This window comes from Macaca mulatta, chromosome 9 (genome assembly GCF_049350105.2).
Source record: "Macaca mulatta isolate MMU2019108-1 chromosome 9, T2T-MMU8v2.0, whole genome shotgun sequence".
In the NCBI taxonomy this organism is placed as follows: domain Eukaryota; kingdom Metazoa; phylum Chordata; class Mammalia; order Primates; family Cercopithecidae; genus Macaca; species Macaca mulatta.
The window spans coordinates 110,291,674-110,314,321 of NC_133414.1; the positions used below are offsets into that span (position 1 = coordinate 110,291,674).

Here is a 22,648-nt window from a genome sequence, read left to right on the forward strand (position 1 = left end):
AGTGTTGCTGCTTCTACCATTAGTAGAGAATGTGCTTTTTAGTTACATTATTCAAGCAGTTGGGATTGATGTATGCTAGCTGGAGGTAAGAGCTCCTGCTATGACCCAACACAGACTATATTGAGCTTTTCCAGATGGGAAATAAGTCCTTGGGCACATCCAAGCCATGCTTTCTCAAGATGAGTTAGCTGGAGAGCACCCTGTAGCTGCCACTGGCGCCCTTGTTAAATACTCAGGAAGATAGCTAATGTACTCTGCTGTGCATATGTGTTGAACATCTAAATCTCAGGATTACCTGGAATTTAGTAGAAAAGTACATTTCCCATGAGTTCTGATATGCTCTTCATAGAGTGAAAGTCTTTGTAGAATAAAGGTAAGTTAGGCTTCTGAAGAGTAAGCTGACATTCTTAGCACCTTAGTGTCCCTGAGGCTAAAGTATGCTGAGGTGAAAGTCTTCTGACATTTTTGGTTCTGCCTGGAATTTGGTGGTTGGTATTCTGTTAACATTCCTCATCTAGTTATAAGTCATGCCAGCCACCAGTCTTCCCATGTCCTTCTCTTTCAGCTCAGAGTTGTAACAGCACAACCCTTGTATGGCCTTTTCCAAGAATTAGAACTGACTGCACCTACCAAACGTGTGATGTGGCAGCAAGGCTGAGACCAGAGCCGGTGGCTGGCTGCCTGGCCTGCTTTTTTGGGCCCTCTTAGAAACTGAATCCAGCAAGCAGCGGCGGGTAACCTCCCTGCCTGAATCTAGTCATCAGTCACCACATGCTCCCCTGCTAGCTGCACATTCTTTCACAGACCATTAGCTGCATGTGTGAGCATAATGTTGTTACTGTTTGGGGGATGCTTGCTGGATCCAACAGGAAATCAGTCCTTCCCTTGTTTACCTAAACTGTCATGCCAAAATATAATGCTCCCTCTGCCTAATGAAGGAGACGAGGGAGTTGAGGAGAGGTAAGGTCGGGGAGAAGGAAGAAAGCACTTCTTTGTATTCACAGAGGGTTCCCCAGAACATGTCCCTTTTTACTCCCTAAGGAGGGGGTAGCTCTTGTGATGTGGTGGGGGTAGTGCTGTTGTAAATCTGCTCCATCTGCTACCATTTATTTTGGCTTTGCAGCCTTGATTATAAAAGTTTACAATCCTCAGACTTTACCTTCTTGTCCCTATCCTTCACCCCTTAACCTTTCTAACCCGTGTTTCAGCTCTGAGCCTGGGGAGGCTGACTGGGAAGCAGACTTATGTCTGATTCGAGAAATGTAGATGGGCAGTCATGAGAAGCATGTGTGCCCTGTGCATCCCAGGCCCTGGCTCTGTGGGAGGGAAAAGGGTAGGACTGTGGTTTTGGGGCGTGTACATAATCACAGCTGGTCTGGTCTTTGTAGCAGTCCATAATGAGCAACCGTTTTTGGCATTAGGGTGTCAGTCCTGTAAGGATCATCACTAAAGTTTGTCTCAGTGGAGAAAAGATCAAGAATCATGTCAAGAAGACCATGGGGTTTTATTCTACTTGAGTGAGAGAAATCACAGCCCCATCAAGCAGGAATGGTGGCCTTTCCCAGGTTCCATCCTTAACTACACTGACTGTTCCCCCTTCTGATTTCTCCATGGTCTTCTGTCTCTCACTCTGCCAGACTTGTTTTCATATCTCCATAGAGATGAGTAGCTTGTTTGATGTTCTTTCCATGGCAAAAATTTATTCAATGCAAAGTTCACTTCAGACACTTGGTTGGGACTTGAAGCTTAGACCAATCCTGAGATGCGTGGTGATCCTGAGAGATCAGACTGCCTGCCAGGTAAATCGTCCATATTTTTTCCTTGGCAGAGGCCCTGACAGGGCCTGGGATCCATGTTACCTCAGCAGTCTTTCTGCTTGGCCTACTCTTGCTGCTCTGTAGGAAGGCCCTATCTGGCCATTTCTGTGAAACTTGCCCCTTCTCAAGCACTCAGTAACTGTTGGTGTTGGCCCATCAGGCAATAAGGGGATGCCCGAGGTCTGTGCTTCCAAGGATAATAGAAACACCCATGTGTGTGGTAGGATAAAGGTAAGGACACTAAAGAACAGAGTGTGAGAGGTGAGTTGTAAATAATAACAGATGAAGAAAGGATTGGATCCACCAGCTTCTCTGCCAGTTGTGATTTTGATACAAGTTGTGTTGCTTTGAGCTCCTAGCAGAGAGCTGACACTACCTGCTGTGTATTTTGGTACTCTGTCCTATACTCCTCCAAGACATTTGCAAAGCACCACTAAGATGGGGGACTGGACCATAGTCCATCCCTAAAGAACTGAAAGCTCCTGAACCCCGCATCTCTGTGGCAAGATTCAGGGATGACTGGGTTTCCTTATAGAAGAGGAGCTCAGCTGAGCAAAGCCTGGAAGCCATATTCCAGGCCCTTAGGGGGTAGGCCCAGTGCCACCCTGAAGAAGCAGTACCATCTGGATTGGTGATCTTGCCATCAAAAGGCTTCCTGAGCAGGTTCTTGGTGCCCCTTGGCACTGGCCCTTTTCCTCTGAGTTGGGACTCTGTGAAGGGCATGGCTCCAGTAAGCTGAGGTATCTGGTGTATTGGCAGTAGCTAGGAGTGTGCAGTGAGGGCTTCAGATGAGGTTGTTCCTGAGACGCTGTTCTTGCTCCAGGGAGAGTTCTGCACTGGCTGGGTATGAATTCCCTGTGGGCCAAAGGAAAACAGGTAAGCAGCCAACCTTACCACAGTCTCATCCCTTCCCTGACAACTTACATAGATCCACTCTGCCCAGCTCATCCTTTATATCAAGTCAGTCATGGCGTGGGCACAGACACCAGTCATTCTATAGAAATAGGCCTGGGACCGTTGTGTGGTTTCAGGAACATCAGGAAGAACAGGCTATTGATTGGAAAGGGCTGTGCTAGTTATTCTCCTTTGCCTCCCTCCCCAGGTTCGTTCTCTGCCCTTTTTTTCCTCTGTGCCCTAGAAAGCTGACCCCTAGCGATTACATCACTCTGGTTCCTTTGTCTTCTTTTTTTTTGTTTGAGTTGGGTCAATGGAAAGCAACAGCAGAAGGTCAGAGGGTGGAAGGAGAGAGGCCAAATATTCTTTCCCCTACTTTGGCCCTGTGGTTCTGGCAGTGATGGTCTTTGACTCCTGCTCCAGCTAGGTTCACCCTCCTTCACAACTCTGGCTTGCACCTGGCTGCAAAACAGCCCTTGCCCCTCTTCAAGCCTAAAGCAGGTAACAGTTTTCTACTTTATTTATGCTTGATATCTCAACACCCCTTGTTTCCTTATAAATAGTCCTTTAATTAAATAACCTCAGACTCTCACCCGAGTGTGCCTTGTTTTCTGCAGGTCCTAAACACTGGCAAGATGACCTGCAGGACTGCATTATTTTTCTTGTCCTTGTCACTGCCTGGGAACCCTTGCAGCCTGATTCCAGCATTATGGAGGATCTGCTGTCTCCGTGTGTGTAGACTTGGATTCTAGTTCCTGGTTCCTGTCAATATCCCTGTTTCATTTAAGTGGCAGCATAATCTACTCAGCCACACAAATTCAAAACCTTAGACTGTTCTTCCTCTTCTCATTTTCGTCCATCTATTGCCACGGTTATTTTTTGAAAACCTAAATGATCTTTTGCCTCCTTGACTGAAATTTGTCAATAGTTCCCAGAAGCCCACAGGATAAAATCCATTATCTTAGAACTATCACAACCCTCCCTGCAAAAAGCTCTAGTACTTAGTAGGTTTGAAGTATACAGCCTCATTTTACAAAACAGAAAACTCAGGTCGTGATTTCCTCACCGTCCTCCAGCTAGAAAGTGGTGGGACTTGATTCGGGAACCAGTGACACCTTCCGAAGCCCAGTTCTGTGCTCCTTCTTTACTCCTGCCATCTTTGACTTTGGCCCCTCCTTCAAAACTCAGCTCAAATACTACTTCTGTGAAGCTTGTGCTAGCCCCCATCCGGTTGCTTTCTGTCCACTTGCTCAGCATTCAGTCCACACATTAGTAGTACTGGGGCTATTTGCATGTGTGCATACCTCATCTGACACTTACATTCCCAGTGTCTGGGGCACAGCGTTCAACACAACAGTGAGCCTTAATAAATGTTTGTTGACTGAATGAACAACTCTGCCCATCCCACCGCACATATGCAAGTATGGGTGTGAATGCACATCCCAGAGCAAATATAGGCATTTTTAACCCTTGAAGATAGAGGGAGTCTTTACTGACAGGTAGAACAGCCCCTCTTCTCTGACCCCACTGGATGATGATGCTTCCTTTGACTGATGCTACCAATCCTTTAAGTGGCCCTGTTTTCCATGGTCCCCTTCTTGCAAGCAGTGATCACAGCTGGAGACAGCAACACAGAGCAAGAGGACTTCTACTTTTACCTGTGAGGACCCTAACCCTAACTTCTACATGAAAGAGGAAGGAAAAATAATGGACTTGAAAAGAAAATACTGACATGGCTTGAGGTGACAGGAAAGATTCTAGGACAGATTGGAAACTGAGTTTACAATCGAACAGCCTTAAGTGCACACAGGGATGTAGAAGATGTAGTTATTGGGTGAAGCCAATGGTCTGACCAGTTCTAGAAGTCTGCCTTGTAAGATGTCAAAGGAAATGCATCTCTCTTCCATCCATTGCCTTTTACAAACCACACACATACAAGTCACACACTGGAGTGTGGGAGCAGAGGGTACATTTATAGTCTTCCAGCTCCCTGAGCCTATACATGACTGGTTCCACAGTGGTTCGGAGTTACCTGTGTGGCAATTGTGCAGCCAGACCCGATGCCCATCATACTTGCAGCGGCACTGTATCATATTGTTGGAGAAATCTGACTCTGCCACCTCATAGTGGGGGTTCACAATCACCTGGAGTGAAAGAGGGGACAACTGAAAATGGATGATTTGGTTTCTGAATGAGTTGACTGTGGCTGTGATAAACCCTTACATGTGTTTCTGTTTGCTTCATTAATTCTTACAATTACCCAGGAGGTAGGCACTGATGTTCCCATTTTACAGATAGGGACTGAGAAGTTCCAACTGAGAAGCTGATTTATCCAGTGTTCACTGAATCAGGACTCAAACCCAGGTTCGCTGGATCCAGCTTGAGTGTTACTTCCCTAGCTCCTTTTAGTGACAGGCCTGTTGGAAACCCTATATGGGAAATTCTCTCCCTTCGTTTGCCCTCAGGGAAAGTTTTAGAACATCTGGAGGAAATTGGGCTCTGTGGGGAATCCCCCAGCCACCTTACCTGGAAGATATAGTTCCCAGGGCCCACGTCTGTGATATCCACCCACTGGCAATCAATGTCATGCCGGTAGGTGTCCCAGCAGCCTACCGTCACTCCCTGTTCCCCAAAGTTGGCACACGCGTAGCGCCGCTGCAGTCCTGTAAGGAAGGGGACAGCTTTTGAGACAGGACCAAGCACTCTGCTAGGTCTTTTATTTGCTTTACCAGTTCAGTGTCATCATGCCTGGTTCACAGATTAAGGACCGTCAGAGCTAGAATCTTGCTATGAATCCAGCACCAAAACAAACCACATTTGTGACAAAGGTATGATTCATTTGATTTGTTTGACTGCTCCTGTTGAACTAGGAACTGTGGTTGGAAGATTCCAACCCTCCTGTGCTAATTTATTTGTGCATCCACCTATCCATCCTTCCAGCCTTCTAAAGATCCGGTGTTTACCATGCAGTTCCTAAGGGTTAGGGACTACGGGTATGCAGACAGGAAGCAGACAATGCTTGCCCTCTGCGAGCTCAGCAGAGATAGGACAGGTCTGCAACTCTTCTCCAAGACAGAAAGTGCTGAGTGTTTTAAAAGAAGAACAATGTGTGTGGGGAATTCAGAGGAAGTAAAAACCTCCCGTGTAAGATTTCAGAAGGTAAGAAATTGCCTTGATTGCTAACTTTTCAAGCCAGGGTCTCCAGGTGCCTTGGGCGGCTGAATGGAGCAGAGAGAAGCCTGATCCCAAAGGGACTGAAGAACATAACAAGAGGAGATGCTGGTAGGTGCTGACAGGAAACCACATACCTGTGGGGCAGTTTGTGTCCTCCAGACAGAAGCTGGCCTTGTGCCCCTCAGCCACCTTGGAGCCATTGAGAGTGAGGAGGTCATAGTGGGTGAAGACCTCAATGCTGTGGTAATGCCTGCAGAAGGGATAGAGCTGTCAGTGCAGCAGCAACAGGAGAGAGGGTCCTCTCTGGAGGGGCTGGTAGGGAAGACAGGCACCAGGCCCCATCATGACCCGAGAGGAAAGTTGTAATAGTAGGCAGTGCCTTTCTCCCTCCCAAACCCAAGATTAGTATGACACACAGCCTACTTTGCTGGCATCCCTGCCAGGCAGCAAGCACAGCTGCCCCCATCACCTAGGGTCTCAACCCAGGCAAGAGGTAGAAGCCCTGCCCTGGTCGCCTCCAGGAGGCTGGTGCCTGACAGCAAGGCCTGAACTGGAGGGAGAGGTGGGGCACCAGGTCTATGAGCAGCCTAGCAGCTGAGCTGCTGGGAAGAGGGTCCCTGTCAGCCTGAGACCAAATTGCTACCATTGTTTCCAATCCAGTGATAATGACAGCTCTGTTCATGCTACAGGGAAAGGTGGTTATTATCTCAGGCGAGACCAAGTCCCAAAGTCATTGCCCATTCCTCTCCACTTTCTCCACCCGTGACTGTGTTCTGAAGAAAAAAAAATGCTGCCTTTGTCACAGGCATTGTCTCTCCCTCTCTCTGGTCTGGAAGCTCCTGATAGGAAAGAATGTTCATTGTCCCTTTTTTAGTGCCAGTCTGTTCATGCTGTTCTTTGAGGGCCTTGCCTTGCTGCTGAAGGAACCAGCGAGCTTTTCCTGCAGAGCCAGCACCCTGGATGGGATGTCTATTTTGGGCCTCCAGGTTCCTGGGAGTCCCCACTTTACCTGGCTTCTGAAGGCAAGGCCTGTGATCCAACATAGGAAAAGTGTCAAATACCATTCTAACAGAACAAGTCTGCTGGTGGTGATGCCTCTGTGGGATGTTGCTGTGGGAAACAGACCCCACGGGCACCACTGACATAGTGAAGGCGAGAGCGATGGAGGGGCAGGTGGATGCCGCTGTCCTCACTGGCTCCTGCAGGCAAGGCCAGCAAGGAGAGCGCACACCCCTCCCAGGAAAGCTTGCCTGTGGCCAGGAAAGGACCAAACTGCTCCCTGGACCCTGCTTTTTGTTCCTAACCCTCTAGTGCCAAGGCATGGGCAGGCTCTAACCTGTGGCACTGGTGCCAAACCCAGCTCTCGCGTCCAGTCTTTGGACGAAAGTCTGTCCGGCCCAGGTTGTAGATCTGTGTGGAGAAGCGCAGTAGGCGCCGGTATCCATAGGGCCAGTCCATGTGATCCGCAGACTTGGAGAGGCAGTTCTCCTCGTGGGCACAATAGAGCTGGCTGAGCGGGCGGTCCTCCAGGTAGGCTGTCTCCTGCACTAGCTGGGCGTTCATCACCAGGTCTGGTGCACCTGGGGCAGCAGAGGTCATGGCAGTGACTCAGAGGGTGGAAAGGCAGCCAGTCTTAGTCTCCAGCACAGGGCAGGCTTGCCCCCAGATTAAACCCTCCGGGAGGACCCCACAAAAAAAGGGCAGTTTTAAGAGTCAGGAGATGGTGAGTTCTAGTAACAGTTAAAGGAAGTCTATCACCTTAACCTGGGAGGCAGCTACAGTGTCATGGTTAAGCTTGCTGGGTTTGGAGCCAGGCCACCTGGGTTCATTCTTGGCTTTCTGACTGTATAATTCACCAGCTGTGTAACTGCTTAACCATTTTGTCTCTCATTTTCATCATCTGTAAGATGAAGATAATAGTGATATTAATGTGATGACACCTGTAACATGTCTGGCCCACAGTAAACATGCGGTTGAAGTAAGCTAGTATTTCTTTTGTAAAATGCTTTTAAGCCTGTAAAGTGCCTTTATGTAGCTTAGTTCATATAATCCTCAGAAAGCTCTGCTGATACCTAACTTGGATACTTTGCCTGTACTGTCACTAAAAATCATTATCACTAAAGTAGTCCTGGGCGGAAGTGAGGCCCTGCCACACCGCTGACCACAGCGTGCATGCCACCTGGGCAGGCCAGCCGCAGCTTGCCCCAGGCTGGAGCCATCTGCTCCTGACAGTTGGCCCTGTGAGGTCCTGTGGTATATATTGGAGACAGCCAGGAAGTGCCCACTGACAAAGAGTTCCTTAGGGAAAGAAGGCAAGCTTTCAGAAAGAATGAGAAGAGGGAAAGAAAGCAATGTGAAAAGCCAGGGAGGAAAAACAGGTGGTTATAGAGGCTGCAGGTTGGCTGGCTGTGCCCAGCTGTCATGAAGCATCCATCAAATGTGTTCAAGAAGAGAGCTGCCACTGTAGGCAGTGGAGCAGGGAGGGGTTCGAGGTTCCCAGGAAGGGGAGTTGAGTGGGGAGCAGTCTCCCCACGTGCTGGGAGGCCTTGGTGATAAGGAGAACCGTTCTGATGCCCCATCCCTGCAGGGGAGGGTCTGATGGATGGGCCCAGGGTTCTCACCAGGGTTCCCTGGACAGAAAGGAAGCCAAGAGCTCGCTGACAAAGGTTAAGGATGTCTTGGTGTTGAAATTTGGCCAAGAAGAACGTCAAGTGGCCACTTGGGTTGATGCTATCTGTAGCCTTTGGACCGGGTATAGTCCATCTTGGCACTGACCTGGTTGGGAGATGTCAGAGATGCTGCTGCCTTAAGAATCTGGGTTTGTGGGGCAGAGCAGTGCCACAGATGGCCTTGTCCCAAAACCTTTTGGGTAAATCCCACAGCTCAGGAAGAGAACACACAGCTGGGCCTTGGCCCCAAGTGTGCTCATATTTTTATGTCCTCTACGACAGCTTTCAAACTGCTTTTCTGACTACAAACCACAGTAAGAAATACATTTTATGCTGTAACCCAGTACACACATAGTTCCAAGGAAAAACTGCCCTTGCTATGTCCTGTGCTGTTCCATTGTTTGATGTTGTTCATAACCCAAAGTTGAAAACGGCCGTTCTGTGTCCTTGTGCTTTCTCATGTTCTCAGTGTTCTTTCTCACAGTAACTTCATGAGGGGGAAGGGTATGGATCCTGATGGGACGGGTGATTGGGCCACACAGCTGGGAAATGGCAGAGCTGGTACGTTCATTCCCTCATGCTGCTGGCCGTAGGCCTGGGACCAGCATGCAGGGCCTTCCCTGAGGAGGAGCACAGGCCTACCTGTCCCCAGCCCTGTGAGCCCTCCGTCACTCACTGTCCATGCAGGAGACTCCAGCCAGGAAGCGCCCGCCGCCATGGGAGCAGTGCACCGGCCCGTGCCTCTGGCACTGCTGCAGGGCCAGCTCTGTGCCTGAGCAGCGCACCCCGCTCATCACCACCTCTTGGGCCCTCGGCATCCCCGACCAGTACCAGGTTTCCTAAGAAAACAGCCAGTGTCACCCAATCAGCGTGACTTTGGAGTCACCTCCTGACTCCCATCTGAGGTGTGGCCCCAGTCATACCACCCCCACCAGGTTGTGTCCAGCCTGGGCCCGAAATCTTTAGTGATGAGAACCCATATTCCCTGGGGCAGTCCTTGACACATTTGGACCCTTCTGATGTTAGAAATCCCTTCCACGTATGGAAGTAAAAATCCACCCACCGTGGCTTCCACTACTAGCCCTACACCCCTCCCCCTTCCAGACGGCAGAGGAGGGTCCTGTTCCCCATTCTTCTGCCCGGGGGCTGTGCTCCCATTTCCCTAGCTGCTCCTCAAGCGGCCCAGATCGTCATTTGTGCTCAGGGTTGCCCAGTCCGCATTGTGCGGCAGCCCAGTGTGGGTGCAGGTACAGAGGTTTCTCTTGCAGTCATGCCTGAGTCTTCTTGATTTTATTTTTTGACGTATTTTAGGTCTATCCACTTATTTCCCCTGGACTGCCTGGTCCAGTCCAGCCTCATTTCTCACCTGGGCTACTACAGTAGCCTCCTGAGTGTGTTTCCTTGCATTCATGTGAGTCTCCACCCAACTGTTCTCCAAACAGCAAAGGAAGAAATCTTTTAAACATGTGGATTGCATGTGGATTGCAAGCTTTGAGTGATCTTGCCCCTGCCTCCTCTGCCCTCATGCTTGACAGCACTCTCTCCAGAGCCACTCTACAACCCCTGGCCCTGATCTCCTCAGCCGAATCAAGCTTTCTCTGGCCACAGGGCTTTTGCATAAGCTGTTCATTCCTCCTCCCCCTTGTCTAACTTCTATTCATCTTTCCTGCAGACACAACTGTGTCCCTCATTGACCATTTCATTAAGGACTGTGTCTTGTTGTTCACCACATTGTTCCCAACACTCGGCATCATGTCAGCTCATAGTTTCACTCAGTAATGAATTGTCAAATGGGTAAAGAGGCAGCAGCTTTAGCACAGGAAGTTTTGGGCCTCAGTCCAGGAGGGTGAGAGGTCATGCGGAAGAAACAACACAGGGACCTACCTTGTGGGCATGGATGGCAAAACCCAGGCCGAGCTGTCGGCAGGCCACCATGGCTTCGGTGAGCCCCCAGTTTTCACTGCACACACTCCCCCAGCGTGGGACCCCGTTCACCTCCACCTGCACCTCCAACAGCCCCTCCTCAGGGATGCGCCCACCAGCCAAGCGCACCTGCAATGGTGAGGGGTGTGTGAGGAGTGGGGTAGCCTTGCAGGGAAGAGCTCAGGGCTGTGAGCCTGGAGAGCTGCCCAGACCAACTCACTGTGTCACCCTAGACAAGATAGTCCCCTTCTCTGCCGTGGTCTCCTCTGTAAGGTGAGGACAGTGTAGCAGGTAGTCTCTAACATCCCTGCCTACTAGAGAAATCTGAGTCGAAGTGCCTGGACCAGGGGCTCTTCCTCCTGCTCTGGCACTTGCCCTCCACCATTAATGACAACTGGCAATTTGCCAAGGGCTTTCATGCCCCTCGCCTCATTCACAGTGACCCCCTGAGAGTGTGAACCCCGTTTTACAGCGGCACCAGCGACTTGCTCACAGTCCACATTAGCACTGACACTGCCCTGAGCATCCCACACAGACTCCCTCGTGCTGACAGCCCTGTGGCCGTCTTTCCCAGGCACCTTCTTTCTCAGCTTCACAGGGGACCCGAGACGGGTGTGGGAGAGCACATCCATCTGCAGAGCCCCTGTGACCTCTGACATTTCGGAGGGGCTGCAGCCAGGCCGGCTGTAAGGGAAGGAGACTGGTGCCCAAAGAAGAAGCACTAGCTGCTTCTCCTGGACCTCTCCCTGCTAGCTTGATGTGTCCTGGGGGCTCCCCAGGGTTTCCCGGTCCCCAGCCTGAGGCCATGCTCAGACCCAAACTCACCTGATTCTGAAAGCCCATGTTAGGGACGTTGCACCTGACAGCAGCATCATTCTCATGTTGACAACCATTCTGGGACCCTTCTAGGGCAGGGCAGTCGCTGAGGGTCCGCTCATACCCCCTGCAGCGCACCTCACTCAGGTGGATGGGCCCTAGCCCTAGACAGGGAGAGAGGTGCTATGTGCAAGGCTCTATCTCCGTAACCCCACACTTGTGGCTTCCCCTTCACAGAGGGGGAGAATTTTCTGTCCTGGCCCTGTCACCCCCGGGCCGTCCAGACATGGACCAGTGGCATACCCAGGCCTTCTCACCCCTCCCCAGGCCACCTCACTCACCTTGGCCCAGCCGGGCCCCAAAGAGGGCCTCCCGAGCAGAGCCAAAGCCCAGCTGACGACACACGACACTGGCAGAGATGAGGTTCCACCTGTGGTCACAGACCGTGCCCCACTGGCGGTTCACGAGCACTTCTACCCGGCCCTCGCCCACCTGGGCCCCGGAGCGCAGGCGCACCCTCAGCTCCTGCTGGGAGAAACCTGCTTCAGGGACGGCCGAGGAGGAGGCAGCCAGCAGGGGCTGAGCCACCACAGCAGAATCCCAAACGGGACTCCTTCACGCTCCATGGCGGTGGCCAGAGCCAAGGGTGGGGAGTTCCAGTCCTGCCTCTGACTTCCTATAGCTGTCACCCTGAATAAGCTGTTTTTTTTGAGCTCCATTTCTTCAATAGCCAATCACCACCACAGCCTCATCAAGGATGTCGTCTCAAGTGTGGCGCTGAGGCGTCTGTACCACCTCACGAGGCCACCCCAGTGTGGCGCTGAGGCATCTGTACCACCTCACGAGGCCACCCCAGTGTGGCGCTGAGGCGTCTGTACCACCTCACGAGGCCACCCCAGTGTGGTGCTGAGGCGTCTGTACTGCCTCACAAGCACTTGCTGATCTCCTCTTTATAACAGAGGAGCAGGCTCAGGCTCAGTACTGGCCCTCAGCGGGATGTAGTTAAGATTTAATTACTGTTTTTACAGTCACCTTCTATTCAAGGCGGGTGATGTCAGCTTTCCATTTATGGTAGGGCTATATATGATCCTTTTAAATACATTCCAAGGTTCTACAGTTCTGTGATTCACTCTCCTCCTCCCAGTCTGGTTCCTCTCGCCTGCATGTCCTGGACCTCCCTGCACCCCTCACCAGGCAGGGTCCCGCCCGTGCCTCCAAGCTGTGGTGTGGGTGCAGGGCCCCCAGGGCTCACCTCTGCCCGGGACCCTTTGCGTTGTGGCTTTGTCTTCGGTGGGCGGAAGCGAGGCCCTGCCACACAGCTGACCACAGCGTGCATGCCACCTGGGCAGGCTGGCTGCAGCTTGCCCCGGACTGGAGCCACCTGCACCTGGCAGTTGGCCATGTGGGGCTCTGTCCCCAGGCAGGTGACCTGGTGGATCCAGAAGGAGTTCTTATTCGTCAGGCTCTTCAGCCTAGAAGACAACGGAGATTGAAGGTGGAAGAAGGGCTGAGGGAAGAGCTTCAGGACTAAGGCAGGCCAAGGTAGAAAGGAGGGGATAGAGGCCCTTCATGCCACACCCTGTTGCTTCCTCCCCCTAGGGTGCTGCTCCTCACCTAGATTTAGGGTCCCTCATCTTCAGATCCCAGACTTTCCTGTTATGGGAGAAAACAGATAGGAGATGGAAGGGGTGTAGAAGTCCCACCCCCTGCCACCTGGTTCCTCATAGTTGTCCTTAAGTTTGCACAGGACTTTACGTTTGTAAACTTGTTCATAAATCTTATTTCAATGCTGAGTTTCACAGCAGCCCTGATGGGGTGGCCACCTCACAAATAACAATTTTACAAGGAAGGCAAGCAAGGTCCCTCAGCCAGGCCTAGAGTGGGGACAGGCGGATCAAGCTTGCCCTCTCCCAAATCCAGAGGAAGGGGAGCATTTAGGGAGGGCCCAAGAGAAGGGGCCCTCTGGGGACAGGTGGGAGGTGAAGGCCTTGCTAGTGGGGGCGGCCCCAGAGACACCCAGGCTATCATCAGGCCTGCCCTCCTCATGGGTGGCAGGCGAGTCAGCGAGACCTAGGCGTGCAATTACCAGGCAGGGGGAGTCGGGCTGCATCCCAGGATCCCCAAGGATGGAGCCAGGGACTGGCCACCACCCATGTTTCCTCAGGACAGGGGTCCTCTAAGTCAAAGACACAAGGACACTGCAACAAGGGCCTTCTAACCCTTTAGGGAAGCAGGATCAAACTGATTGGGGTGGATGAAGCAGATGACTCACATGTACTATGGGAGATTTCTCCCTTGATGAGAAACACAAGTCTTCCCTGACACGGATCTGGCAGAACCGTGACTGTGGCTGTCGTTTACTGGTTGATGGAATCAGCTGTGACAGTTCAGCCATGTTTCTGACAATATTTTTATGTCTCCTCTCTCCAGGCCCCCACCCCATGCCTCGCTTACACGCAACCCAGTCACAGCCTGGCTTGGACCAGAGCTGAGGAAATTCATGAGGGAAGAGTTGGGATATTCACAGTGGAATTGAGGATGGAGGCCCAGAGGCCCTCCCCAAAGCCCTAAAACCAGTCACTGGCTGAACTGAGGCCAGAACAGTTTGTCTAAACTCTACATGTGGGTGTCACTGAAAGTATCTGCAGGGAAGTCTAGGGTTTTAACCAGGGACACTCAGTTTTATGTTCGATTGTTTTCACGGGGCCGGGAGGGGGCGCGCATTCTGTACCTAGTCAGTTCTGTTTACATAATTCAACAGTGCAGGGTTTACTTTCTGACTGTTTCTAGGTATTTCCCAGGATCCTAAAGGTCCTCCTCATTCACTTTCCTATTTATTATTCTGAGGCCCCCATGAAGCAGGAAATCTGGGCACATTCCTCAGTAGGGCCTGTTTTCTCTCCCCGAGTCCCAACACCTGCTGGATGTCCTGCCACAGACACCACCACTGCCACTCAGTCCTCACTGAACTCTGCGAGGTCCCACATGCCACACACATCACACACTCACCTGTGTGCACACTTACTTGCCCCTTACATGAGTCCACACTCAGGCTCATGCACACACCCTACATCGCATGCAGGCACATGCACACGCACTCAGTCCCTGCCCCACAACCCTGCCTCCTGTGGGGCTTACACCAGCCGCGCTCCTACCTGTAGTAGTGGCTGTCGACAGGCACCTCGCTGGGGAAGCCCAGCATCCCGCACACCACCCTGCTGTTGTTCATGGTCCAACCCTGGTCACACACCTGCCGCCAGTGGCCCTCATACTTCACCTCCACGGCTCCCTCGGTCACTGGGCTATGCTGCTTGGCACTGGCAAGGATGGGCTTGAGCCGCACCTCCTCCAGCCGCCGGCCCTGCAGGGTGCACAGTCACCTGTGGGCCTCGGGACTCCCTGCTGCAGATCTTCATGCAGAAAGTCTGGGGCTTGGAGCTTGTAGAGACCATCCCACCCAGCCCCATCATTGAACAGGCCAGGAAACTGAGGCCCAGAGAGGGGGAGGCATTATCAAAGGCCACAGAGTAAGTGCAAGGCAGAACCTCAGCTTGTCTAAGCCCTTTCCCTCAGTTCCTTGAATTTGTCCAACTGGAGAGAACTAGGCAGATCCGGCCCTCCCTGGGATCAGGATGGGAGCCCTTGGAGTTTGGGAGGCTTCTGCTGGGCATGGAAGGGCCTTCTCTGTGCCACCCTGAGAGCGCTGAGATGGGCATAGACCAGCCACTTGAGACCATAGCAGGATCCTTTGGCCCACAAGACCCCCCAGCCCTAGCCCTGGGATGACTTAGACCAGTACAGAGTCCCCTTCACAACATGTTTCAGTGACCAGCTGTCCTGAGGCTGGAGGCTGCCTGGCAGCAGAGCCCTGCCCGCTCCTGTTTGGCTTGGGCTGTTTTTAGCTCAGGGTTGTTTGTGCTGGGAAGAGGCAGCAATTGTGGCCAGGCCTCGTGGATGAGGGAGCCCCTTACCCCACTGCTGTCTCCCTTATGGGAGCAGCTTCTGTGATTCCCAGTGGGGTCAGCTCTGGTCCTCTGGCCTGCCTTGCCTCAGGCTGGGGCCCTCTATTTATGCACCTGCTGCAGGGCACACTCAGGAATCGGGGCCCCAGGGATGATGCTCAGTGCAAACTGCACCTTTTCCCCTTGCTCCTGTAGGCCCACCTTCTGGGAGGCTCTCTGTCCTCTGACCCAGCCCTTGGCTCAGACCAGAGCCTGAACAGCCCCCTCACCTGGGGCCCAAGGGCATTGGAGACGGTTTCAGAAAGGTAGCCACGATGGCGCCTGGGGTGGCATATCACCCCTACGTCTTCAGAGTGACTGCAGTCACTGACACCCCAGCCATTAGACCCGCACTGGTCCAGGGAGCTCTCCGTGCCCACACAGCGCACATTGTCCAGCCAGATGGGTCCTGTGGAGTGGGGGTGATGCTCAAAGATGGCACAGAGAGGCAGGTCACAGGCTCTGCCTCCTGCATAGGATCCCACACTTACCAAGTTACCTCTTCCAAACCCTGGGAGAAAGTGGCAGAGAGGAGGAAGGTTGGGTCTCCTGGGGAATTCGTATTTATAACCCTGCCTGCTACCTCCTTTGGGCACTGGGTCTTAGAGAATCTGTTTTTGGAAAATGCCAGGTAGCTGTAGGAATCAGACCTACCCATTTGCCCATTTTTCATTCAACATTCTCTAAGCACCCACTGTGTGCAATTGCTATGTTCAAGGAACTTGGAGTTTAGTGGTGGTGATGGGGGTGGCCTTATCACAGGAGAGAATGGGAGGGTGGGAGCAGCGGCTCTGTGCAGCTGAGGCACTCAGGAAATGCCTTGTGGAGGAGGTCACGTGAGCAGGGTATCAAAGGATGGGTGAGTGTCAGTGAGCCCAACCCAAGAGAAGACTGTCACCATTTCCTTGCCACCCCGCTGGGCGGCACCAGTCACTCACCCTCCCCTTGGCCATACTTGGCACTGTGGGCCCAGGTCAAGGCAGCTTCGAAGCCCAGCTGGCGGCAAGCCACCGTGGCCTCCTGGAGAGCAAAGCTGTCATCACACACGGTGCCCCACTGGCCCTGGTGCAGCACCTCCAGGCGGCCCTCCTCTGGCTTGCTCTCTGGGCCCACCAGCCGGAGCTTGGTGGTGCCCAGTGACTGTGGCCTGCTAAGAGGCGGCTGGCCTAGCAGCAGCAGGAACAGGGAGAAGGTGGCTGGTGGGGACCACGCCATGGTGACTTCAAGGACAGCTGAGGCCAAGATACCTGAGGAATGAGTAAACATGACAGTGATCACCACATCTACCCAGATCTCAGGCCTCTTCAGCAATTTGGCAGCTCCTGGCAAGACAAACGAAAGACCCCCCGAGAGAGAGACAGAGAGAGAAAGAAAGAGGGAGAGAGAGAGAGTGTGTGTGTGCATGCATAGTGGCATTAATTGAGTCTGGGCCAGTTTAGCTGATTTGGTTCAAATCCACCACATTCGCCATGCGACCCTGAGGAAGTTTAAGCTTAACCTCACTGAGTCTCAGTCTCCTCATCTGTAAAATGGGGATAGTAATCTCCATCTCACAGTGTTGTTGAGTGTTAAATAAAACACCGTAGGGAAAGTGCTTAGCAAAGTCCTAGCGATGGCGAGTACACAATAAACAGCCGCTCTTACATACCTAAAGTCTTATGTGTAGGTAGACGAGGTCACCCACCCTTTGAGTCATGGGGGAGCCCCCAGAGTGCCCTCAGGTCAAGACTATCTACCCCAGGGGCACTGCCACCACCTTCTGATGTTCCTAGCACCCTAATCAAATGTGTGAAATGTCGCCTTCACCCCAGAAGGCACATGGAAGGCTGGAGCAGAAAGGGCTGAGGGGCATCGAGGACTCCACCACTCATTGGCTGTGTGGGTTGGGCAAGTCTCTTCACCTCTCTAAGTCCTGACTGTCTCTTTTTCCTTTTTTTTTTTTTTTTTTTTTTTGAGACAGAGTCTCGCTCTGTTGCTCAGGCTGGAGTGCAGTGGTGCAATCTCGGCTCACTGCAACCTCTGCCTCCCAGGTTTAAGCAATTCTCTGCCTCAGCCTCCTGAGTAGCTGGGATTACAGGTGCCCACCACCATGCCCAGCTAATTTTTTTGTATTTGTAGTAGAGACGGGGGTTTCACCATCTTGGCCAGGCTGGTCTTGAACTCTTGACCTCGTGATCCACCTGCCTCAGCCTCCCAAAGTGCTAGGATTACAGGCGTGAGCCAGCGCACCCGGCCCTGACTCTTTATTTCTAAAGTGAGGAGATGGAACCACATATCATCTGATCCCTCCTGCAGCTTGGATAGCCTATGATAGCCTCGCATCCATCTAGGTGTATGATTTATGCAGATTCAATACACATTTTTTGAATACTTGCTTCAGGCCAGGTGCTGGGACACAGAAATGAAGACATCAAATACCCTCCCTACCTTCATGAAGCTCAAGAAGAATTAGGGAAGCCTTTCAAAGAAGGGACACTTAACCTGAGCCTTATTGGGCGAATAAGATTCTCCCAGGTGAGAACAGGGGCATTCAAGGTAGAGAGAAGAGGACTAGGAAAGAGGGAAAGAGGTGAGTTTGTGCAAGAGCAGGAAGTGCCCTTCTCTTACCCCAGACTACAGTGTGGGGGCTTGGAGGAGAAAGAGATGGAGGGACGAGCTGGGGCCAATGATCAAGGGCCTTGTGTACCACACAGAGGGTTTGCCTTCATCCTGTAGGAAATGAGGCGCCAGCGGAGGGTTTCAGGCAGTAAACAGAGAGGGCCTCTGTCTCCAGGAGGCTGTAATCAGATGTTCTTTGGGTCCTTAGAGAGAGGATGAGGCTGGGGGCAGTTCCTCTCCCCCTCACAGAGCAGCCTTGGTCCTGGGACCAGCAGGTGGAGAAGGGCGTAGAGGAGAGAGTCCCAGCTGGTTAGAGCTGTCCGAGACCTCTGGAGCCACCAAAGCTGAAGCTCCTTCACCCTGAGGCTCTGCTGCCGAGGGGAGCTGAGGCCAACCTGGACCGGGATGGAGAAGACGGGCTAAGAAAGCTCATTCTGATGAGACCTGCCTCTTCCACGGCCATGGGGGAATCATGCAGCTCATCCACTTGAGTGGGAAGGCTCTCACAGGCCCCTGCCACTCTCACTTCCATGCATGGCATCTGCCCCACTCCCTCTCAACAGCCTTGGCCAGCAGGGCCGGATGGAGTGGGCTCCTAAAAGTGCACTAGACAAGTTCTGGGAATGAAGCTCCACGGGAGTGGGGATGTGCTGTGTCCCCAGTGTCCAAAATAGTGTCAGGTGTGTAGGTGGCACTCATTCATATCTGTGGTTGCATTGGTGGGAGGTGGCAGCACAGTGCTTGAGAGCACAGGCTGGACGGTCAGACTGCTGGGGTTCAAATCCTGCCTCCACCAGTTCACTTCTAAGTGATCTTGGGCCAGCGATTTAGTTTCTCCCTGCCTCAGTATCTCCCTCTGAAAAGTGGGGATAATAATAGCAACTATCTCATAGGATTTTTGTAAAGATTAAATGAAGAAACATTAAACCCTTAGAAGAGCAAGCATTCAGTAACAATGAATTATTATTATTATTATTGAGATAGATTTTTGCTTGTCACCCAGGCTGCAGTGCAATAGCACAAACTTGCCTCACTGCAACCTCCGCCCCTCGGGTTCAAGGGATTATCTTGTCTCAACCTCCCAAGTAGCTGGGATTACAGGCATTCGCCAGCATGCCCAGCTAATTTATTTGTATTTTTAGTAGAGACAGGGTTTCACCATGTCGGCTCTTGAACTCCTGACCTCAGGTGATCCACCCACCTTGGCCTCCCAAAGTGCTGGGATTACCAGCATGAGCCACCGCACCGGCCAACAATGAACTATTATTAACAGCTACTGTGAGAGCTATGATAGAACCATTGGTCTAGATTGGTCCCACCTCCTCTCTATACAAAGAAGGAAATGGAGGCCACGTCCGATCTCAACTGCAAGTCTTTGGCAGTCCTCTCTGCGGCATTCTCTAGATTTGCCCTTTTTCCCTCCACGCACACTACAGAGCCTAGATGCTCCCCTCTCCACTCCCTGAGACTGTGTAGGGGCTGCCTTCCCATTCTCACCTCTGCAGCTGTCCCCCTCTGACCCCTCCCACGCTTCCTTTCCAGACTGAAACACTGTCTTCTGCATGTCAGGGCCTGTGGGGGCTCCCAGCTGGCTCTCCCACGAGCAGAGTGCTCTCCATTGTTTCCCATTCTCTCCTCCGTGCTCCCCGGAAGAGGAGGTAGATAGCCAGGGACTGAGCCAAACCACTCCCCAGATGGCAAGAAAGGATGGGATGGATCGGGCTCAGGTCCCTCAGCTGTTAGGACCCAGTGGTCACACTGGGTCTCGGCTGAGTGATGACCACACCTCCTCTGCTACCCCCAGGAGTCAGGAAGCTCCTATCTCTGCCACCAAATTGTGTCTGGTGTCAATTGTTTTCCTTTCTCTGAGTCTCAGCTGCAAAACCTGTAAAATAAGGAGGTGGCACTCGAGGGCCCCTCTATACGACATGCTCTGATGGGGCCCAGCGTAGGCTGGGCAGGTCTGCTGTTTGACTCGTGGCTGAAGTCCGCGCCACGCTGAGGAGGTCTTATTACAGGCTGTGGACAGCCCCAGGCCAGCAGCTCCTTCCTCTCCAAGGGACCAACCTGAGGGCACGGGAGGGCTTCCGCTGTAGGACCCTGGGGTCTGGGCCAGGGAAGCTGCCTTCCATGAACGCTGCTGGAAGGTGGGGGGATGGCAGAGGGAACCAAGAGTCAGATGCAGGGAGAGCCCCTCTTATCGGCCTTCCTGCCCACTATAGGCCCCCCAGAGCTTTTGCTCACACCAAACTATAGCCTTCATCTCCCAGCCTCCAAGCCTTTGCTCTCTCTGTTCCTTTCCCTCTAAGATTGTTAAACTCCTACACATCCCGCGGCACCAGCTCAAATGCCACCCCCTCCATTAAGCCCTCCCACAAAGCCTTCCACAAAGCACATTGTGTGTTTGCTTCCTGATGCCACAACCAGACTGCAGGTATCTGTTCCCCTAGCACTGAGCACAGAGAACCAAGCTGTGCATCCTCCCTCAGAGAAGGAAGCAGCCTGAAAAGTGGCCGTTACTTTCCCAAATGAAGGAGAAGGGGACAGGAGGGAAAGAAGGTGGAGGGGAAAGAGGAGGGGAGGGAAGTGAGGATAATAATTACACATTTAAAAATACAGATTAAATACTTATCTCCATTTTACAGACAAGAAGATAAGGTCCAGGGAAGTCAGGTAACTTGCCCAGTCAGGATTCAAACCCAGGCAGCCTGGCTAGACGCCGGGCTCTCAAAACCACCAAGAATGAATGTTGGAAGAGGGGAAAGAGGAAAGGAAGGCAGGGAGCAGACTGAAATTCCACCGTGTTCTGGAGGATTTATGACCCAGGCCCTGATGTGAGGGCACTGCGCAGGGTGCTCTTTGCTGAATGCCACCGAGTGACAGATCCAAGACCTTTCCAGCTTGAGGCACAGAGGCACCTGCTCCAGGTGTGCCAGGAGATGCTGGGACCTAGCCTCACCTAGCACAGGTAGGGAGGGCTGGAAGACAGCAAATGCCTGTATTCAAGAGAGAGCATGGGGGGTGCTGTCCTGAGGGCGCAGCAACTTTGGGATGGCTCATCTCTTCTCTGCAGTTCGGCAGCTCTTCTCAGCAGCCTCCTCTCAGCCCTGTGGCCTCCCCGGGGTTACCGACTCTGTGGACCTGAAGCAGTGTCAACAAATGGTCTCTGAGCTGTACCTGTCCGGGCTAGGAAAGGGGGGGCTCAAAGTCTTCTGTCCCCTTCCCTGCCGTGTTTCTGTCACACGCCGACCCCCAACATAATCAGCTCCGGTCTGGATAGTTGGAGAGCCCAGATCAGCCCTGGCTCTTTGTCCCCCAAGTCATAAGTGTGACATCTGAACCCGCCTTGCCCCTTCCCTGTCTCCTCCCTGGGAGAAGGTGGAGCAATGGTTACACACGGCCACAAACAAGACATGCAAGCACCCCTGAGGCCTGGGCGCACCACTCAGGGCGGGCCTTGGGCCAAGCTCCCAAACGTGGTTACTTGTCCAGTTGGAAGCAGGTTGGTGAGCGACTGGAGGGCTGGGCTGAGGGTCCATGGGACCCCCTACGCCCAGTCTCCACGAACCCTCAGAGGCCTGCAGACCCACAGAAAGACAGAAGGACAGACGGGACAGCAAGAGGCAGACCAAGAGGCAGACGCGGGGCCAGGGGCCAGGGGCCAGGGGCCAGGGGCCAGGGCCAGGCCAGGCGGGGGCTCACCAGCTGGAGCGCGGACGGTCCGGGGCTGGGCGGGCGCCGCGGCGGAGCAGCGCTAACGGGCTCCCTCCCTGGGCGCCCTGGGGCCTTTTTATCCGCCTGCCGCCCGCGGCCCCCCAGCCCCCAGCTGGCCGCGGAGGAGGCCCCGCAGGCCCCGCCCCGGGCGGGCGTGGAGTCCGCGGGCGCCCCGCCCGGCCTCCCGCGCGGCGCCCCCCGTCGGGACACGGGCCAGGTGGCGGGGGCGCCCAGCCGCAGCCGGCGGGGCCGGGAAGTCCCGGGGGCGGGAGCCGCAGGGGTGGGGGGAGCGGAGTTCCCGGGAAAGGGCGGCGCGGGGCCTGCGGCTGCTTTGCAGGGAGGGCCGCTGCGGCCTTGGGAGTCCCTCTCCCAGGCACAGTTGCCTCTTTTGCCGAACGAGGTAGTGACGCTCACCTAGAGTCCCAGTCCGTGAGTCCTGCTGAGTGCCAGGGCCCCCGGCACAGCGCCCTTGGCGCGGGAGCGCCCGGCTGTCACAGGGGCCGAATCCCACGAGCGCGGTTTCTTAGGACAATGTGGACGCTCTTTCGGGGAGGCCCGGGGCTCAGTTCAGAGAGGTCGAGGTGGCGCGGTGCAGCCGTGCCCTACTGCAGGAACACGCGATTCCCCCCGAAGTTTACTGTACTGAATACCGTCCCCCGCCCTCTGTGTGAAACTCCGCGCTGCCCATTGTGCAGTTGGGAACACTGAGCCCCAGGCGACGTAATTCTAGGAAGTTTGGGTTTGTGATCGGCAAATACACAGTGAATGCGAGAACCCCTTCACGGAGCTGAATGATGTAGTCCTGGCCCTTGTCAGACTCACGGGAGGAGGGTGTTAGTGCAGGGAGCAGGGACTGTGGAATTGAAGAAATGTGGACATGGCTGACGGAGAGGAGTCCCATCAGCTGATCTGAGCACTTAGGTGCCTGAACCCCAGTCCCAGCCCCCAGTTTCTTTACCCTAGACCTGGTCCTACCCTGAGCCTCAGTGGCCCCATCTGTAAAATGGACAGAGGGTTCTAGCCTCCTGGTTTCCTCCGTAGG

The 22,648-nt window shown here is 53.4% G+C and overlaps 1 protein-coding gene and 1 long non-coding RNA gene across 4 annotated transcripts; one reads left to right on the forward strand and one right to left on the reverse strand.

Moving 5' to 3' along the window:
* Positions 1 to 1,485: 1,485 nt before the first annotated feature.
* LOXL4 (lysyl oxidase like 4) lies at positions 1,486 to 22,439 on the reverse strand. Of its 3 annotated transcripts, none has more exons than XM_077947133.1 (16): positions 22,021 to 22,439; positions 17,902 to 18,287; positions 16,233 to 16,541; positions 15,525 to 15,703; positions 14,449 to 14,654; positions 12,908 to 12,946; positions 12,546 to 12,765; positions 11,635 to 11,818; positions 11,303 to 11,457; positions 10,439 to 10,606; positions 9,231 to 9,393; positions 7,222 to 7,465; positions 6,020 to 6,135; positions 5,238 to 5,374; positions 4,744 to 4,855; positions 1,486 to 2,672 (listed from the first exon to the last, which is right to left on the reverse strand). In XM_077947133.1, exons 3-16 carry the CDS (start codon positions 16,507 to 16,509, stop codon positions 2,602 to 2,604), a joined length of 2,271 nt encoding a protein of 756 aa, XP_077803259.1. In that variant the 5' UTR covers positions 16,510 to 16,541; positions 17,902 to 18,287; positions 22,021 to 22,439; the 3' UTR covers positions 1,486 to 2,601. The 3 variants fall into 3 exon arrangements, with proteins under 3 accessions (XP_077803259.1, XP_077803258.1, XP_028682579.2); XM_077947132.1 differs by lacking the exon at positions 22,021 to 22,439 and adding an exon at positions 21,595 to 21,752; XM_028826746.2 differs by lacking the exons at positions 17,902 to 18,287; positions 22,021 to 22,439 and adding an exon at positions 21,595 to 21,739.
* Positions 17,217 to 21,722, forward strand: LOC144331243 (uncharacterized). Its single transcript, XR_013398230.1, has 2 exons — positions 17,217 to 17,492; positions 19,109 to 21,722. It is a non-coding gene; the product is annotated as an uncharacterized LOC144331243 (long non-coding RNA).
* Positions 22,440 to 22,648: the final 209 nt, after the last annotated feature.

Excerpts from the sequence above, each read along its gene's own strand:
- LOXL4 (XM_077947133.1), bottom strand. The coding sequence starts at position 16,509 with ATGGCGTGGTCCCCACCAGCCACCTTCTCCCTGTTCCTGCTGCTGCTA. Across the intron at positions 4,856-5,237 it reads CTGGGAACTATATCTTCCAG|GTGATTGTGAACCCCCACTA; the intron begins GTAAGGTGGCTG and ends CTTTCACTCCAG. Across the intron at positions 2,673-4,743 it reads GCTGCACAATTGCCACACAG|GGAATTCATACCCAGCCAGT; the intron begins GTAACTCCGAAC and ends TTTGGCCCACAG.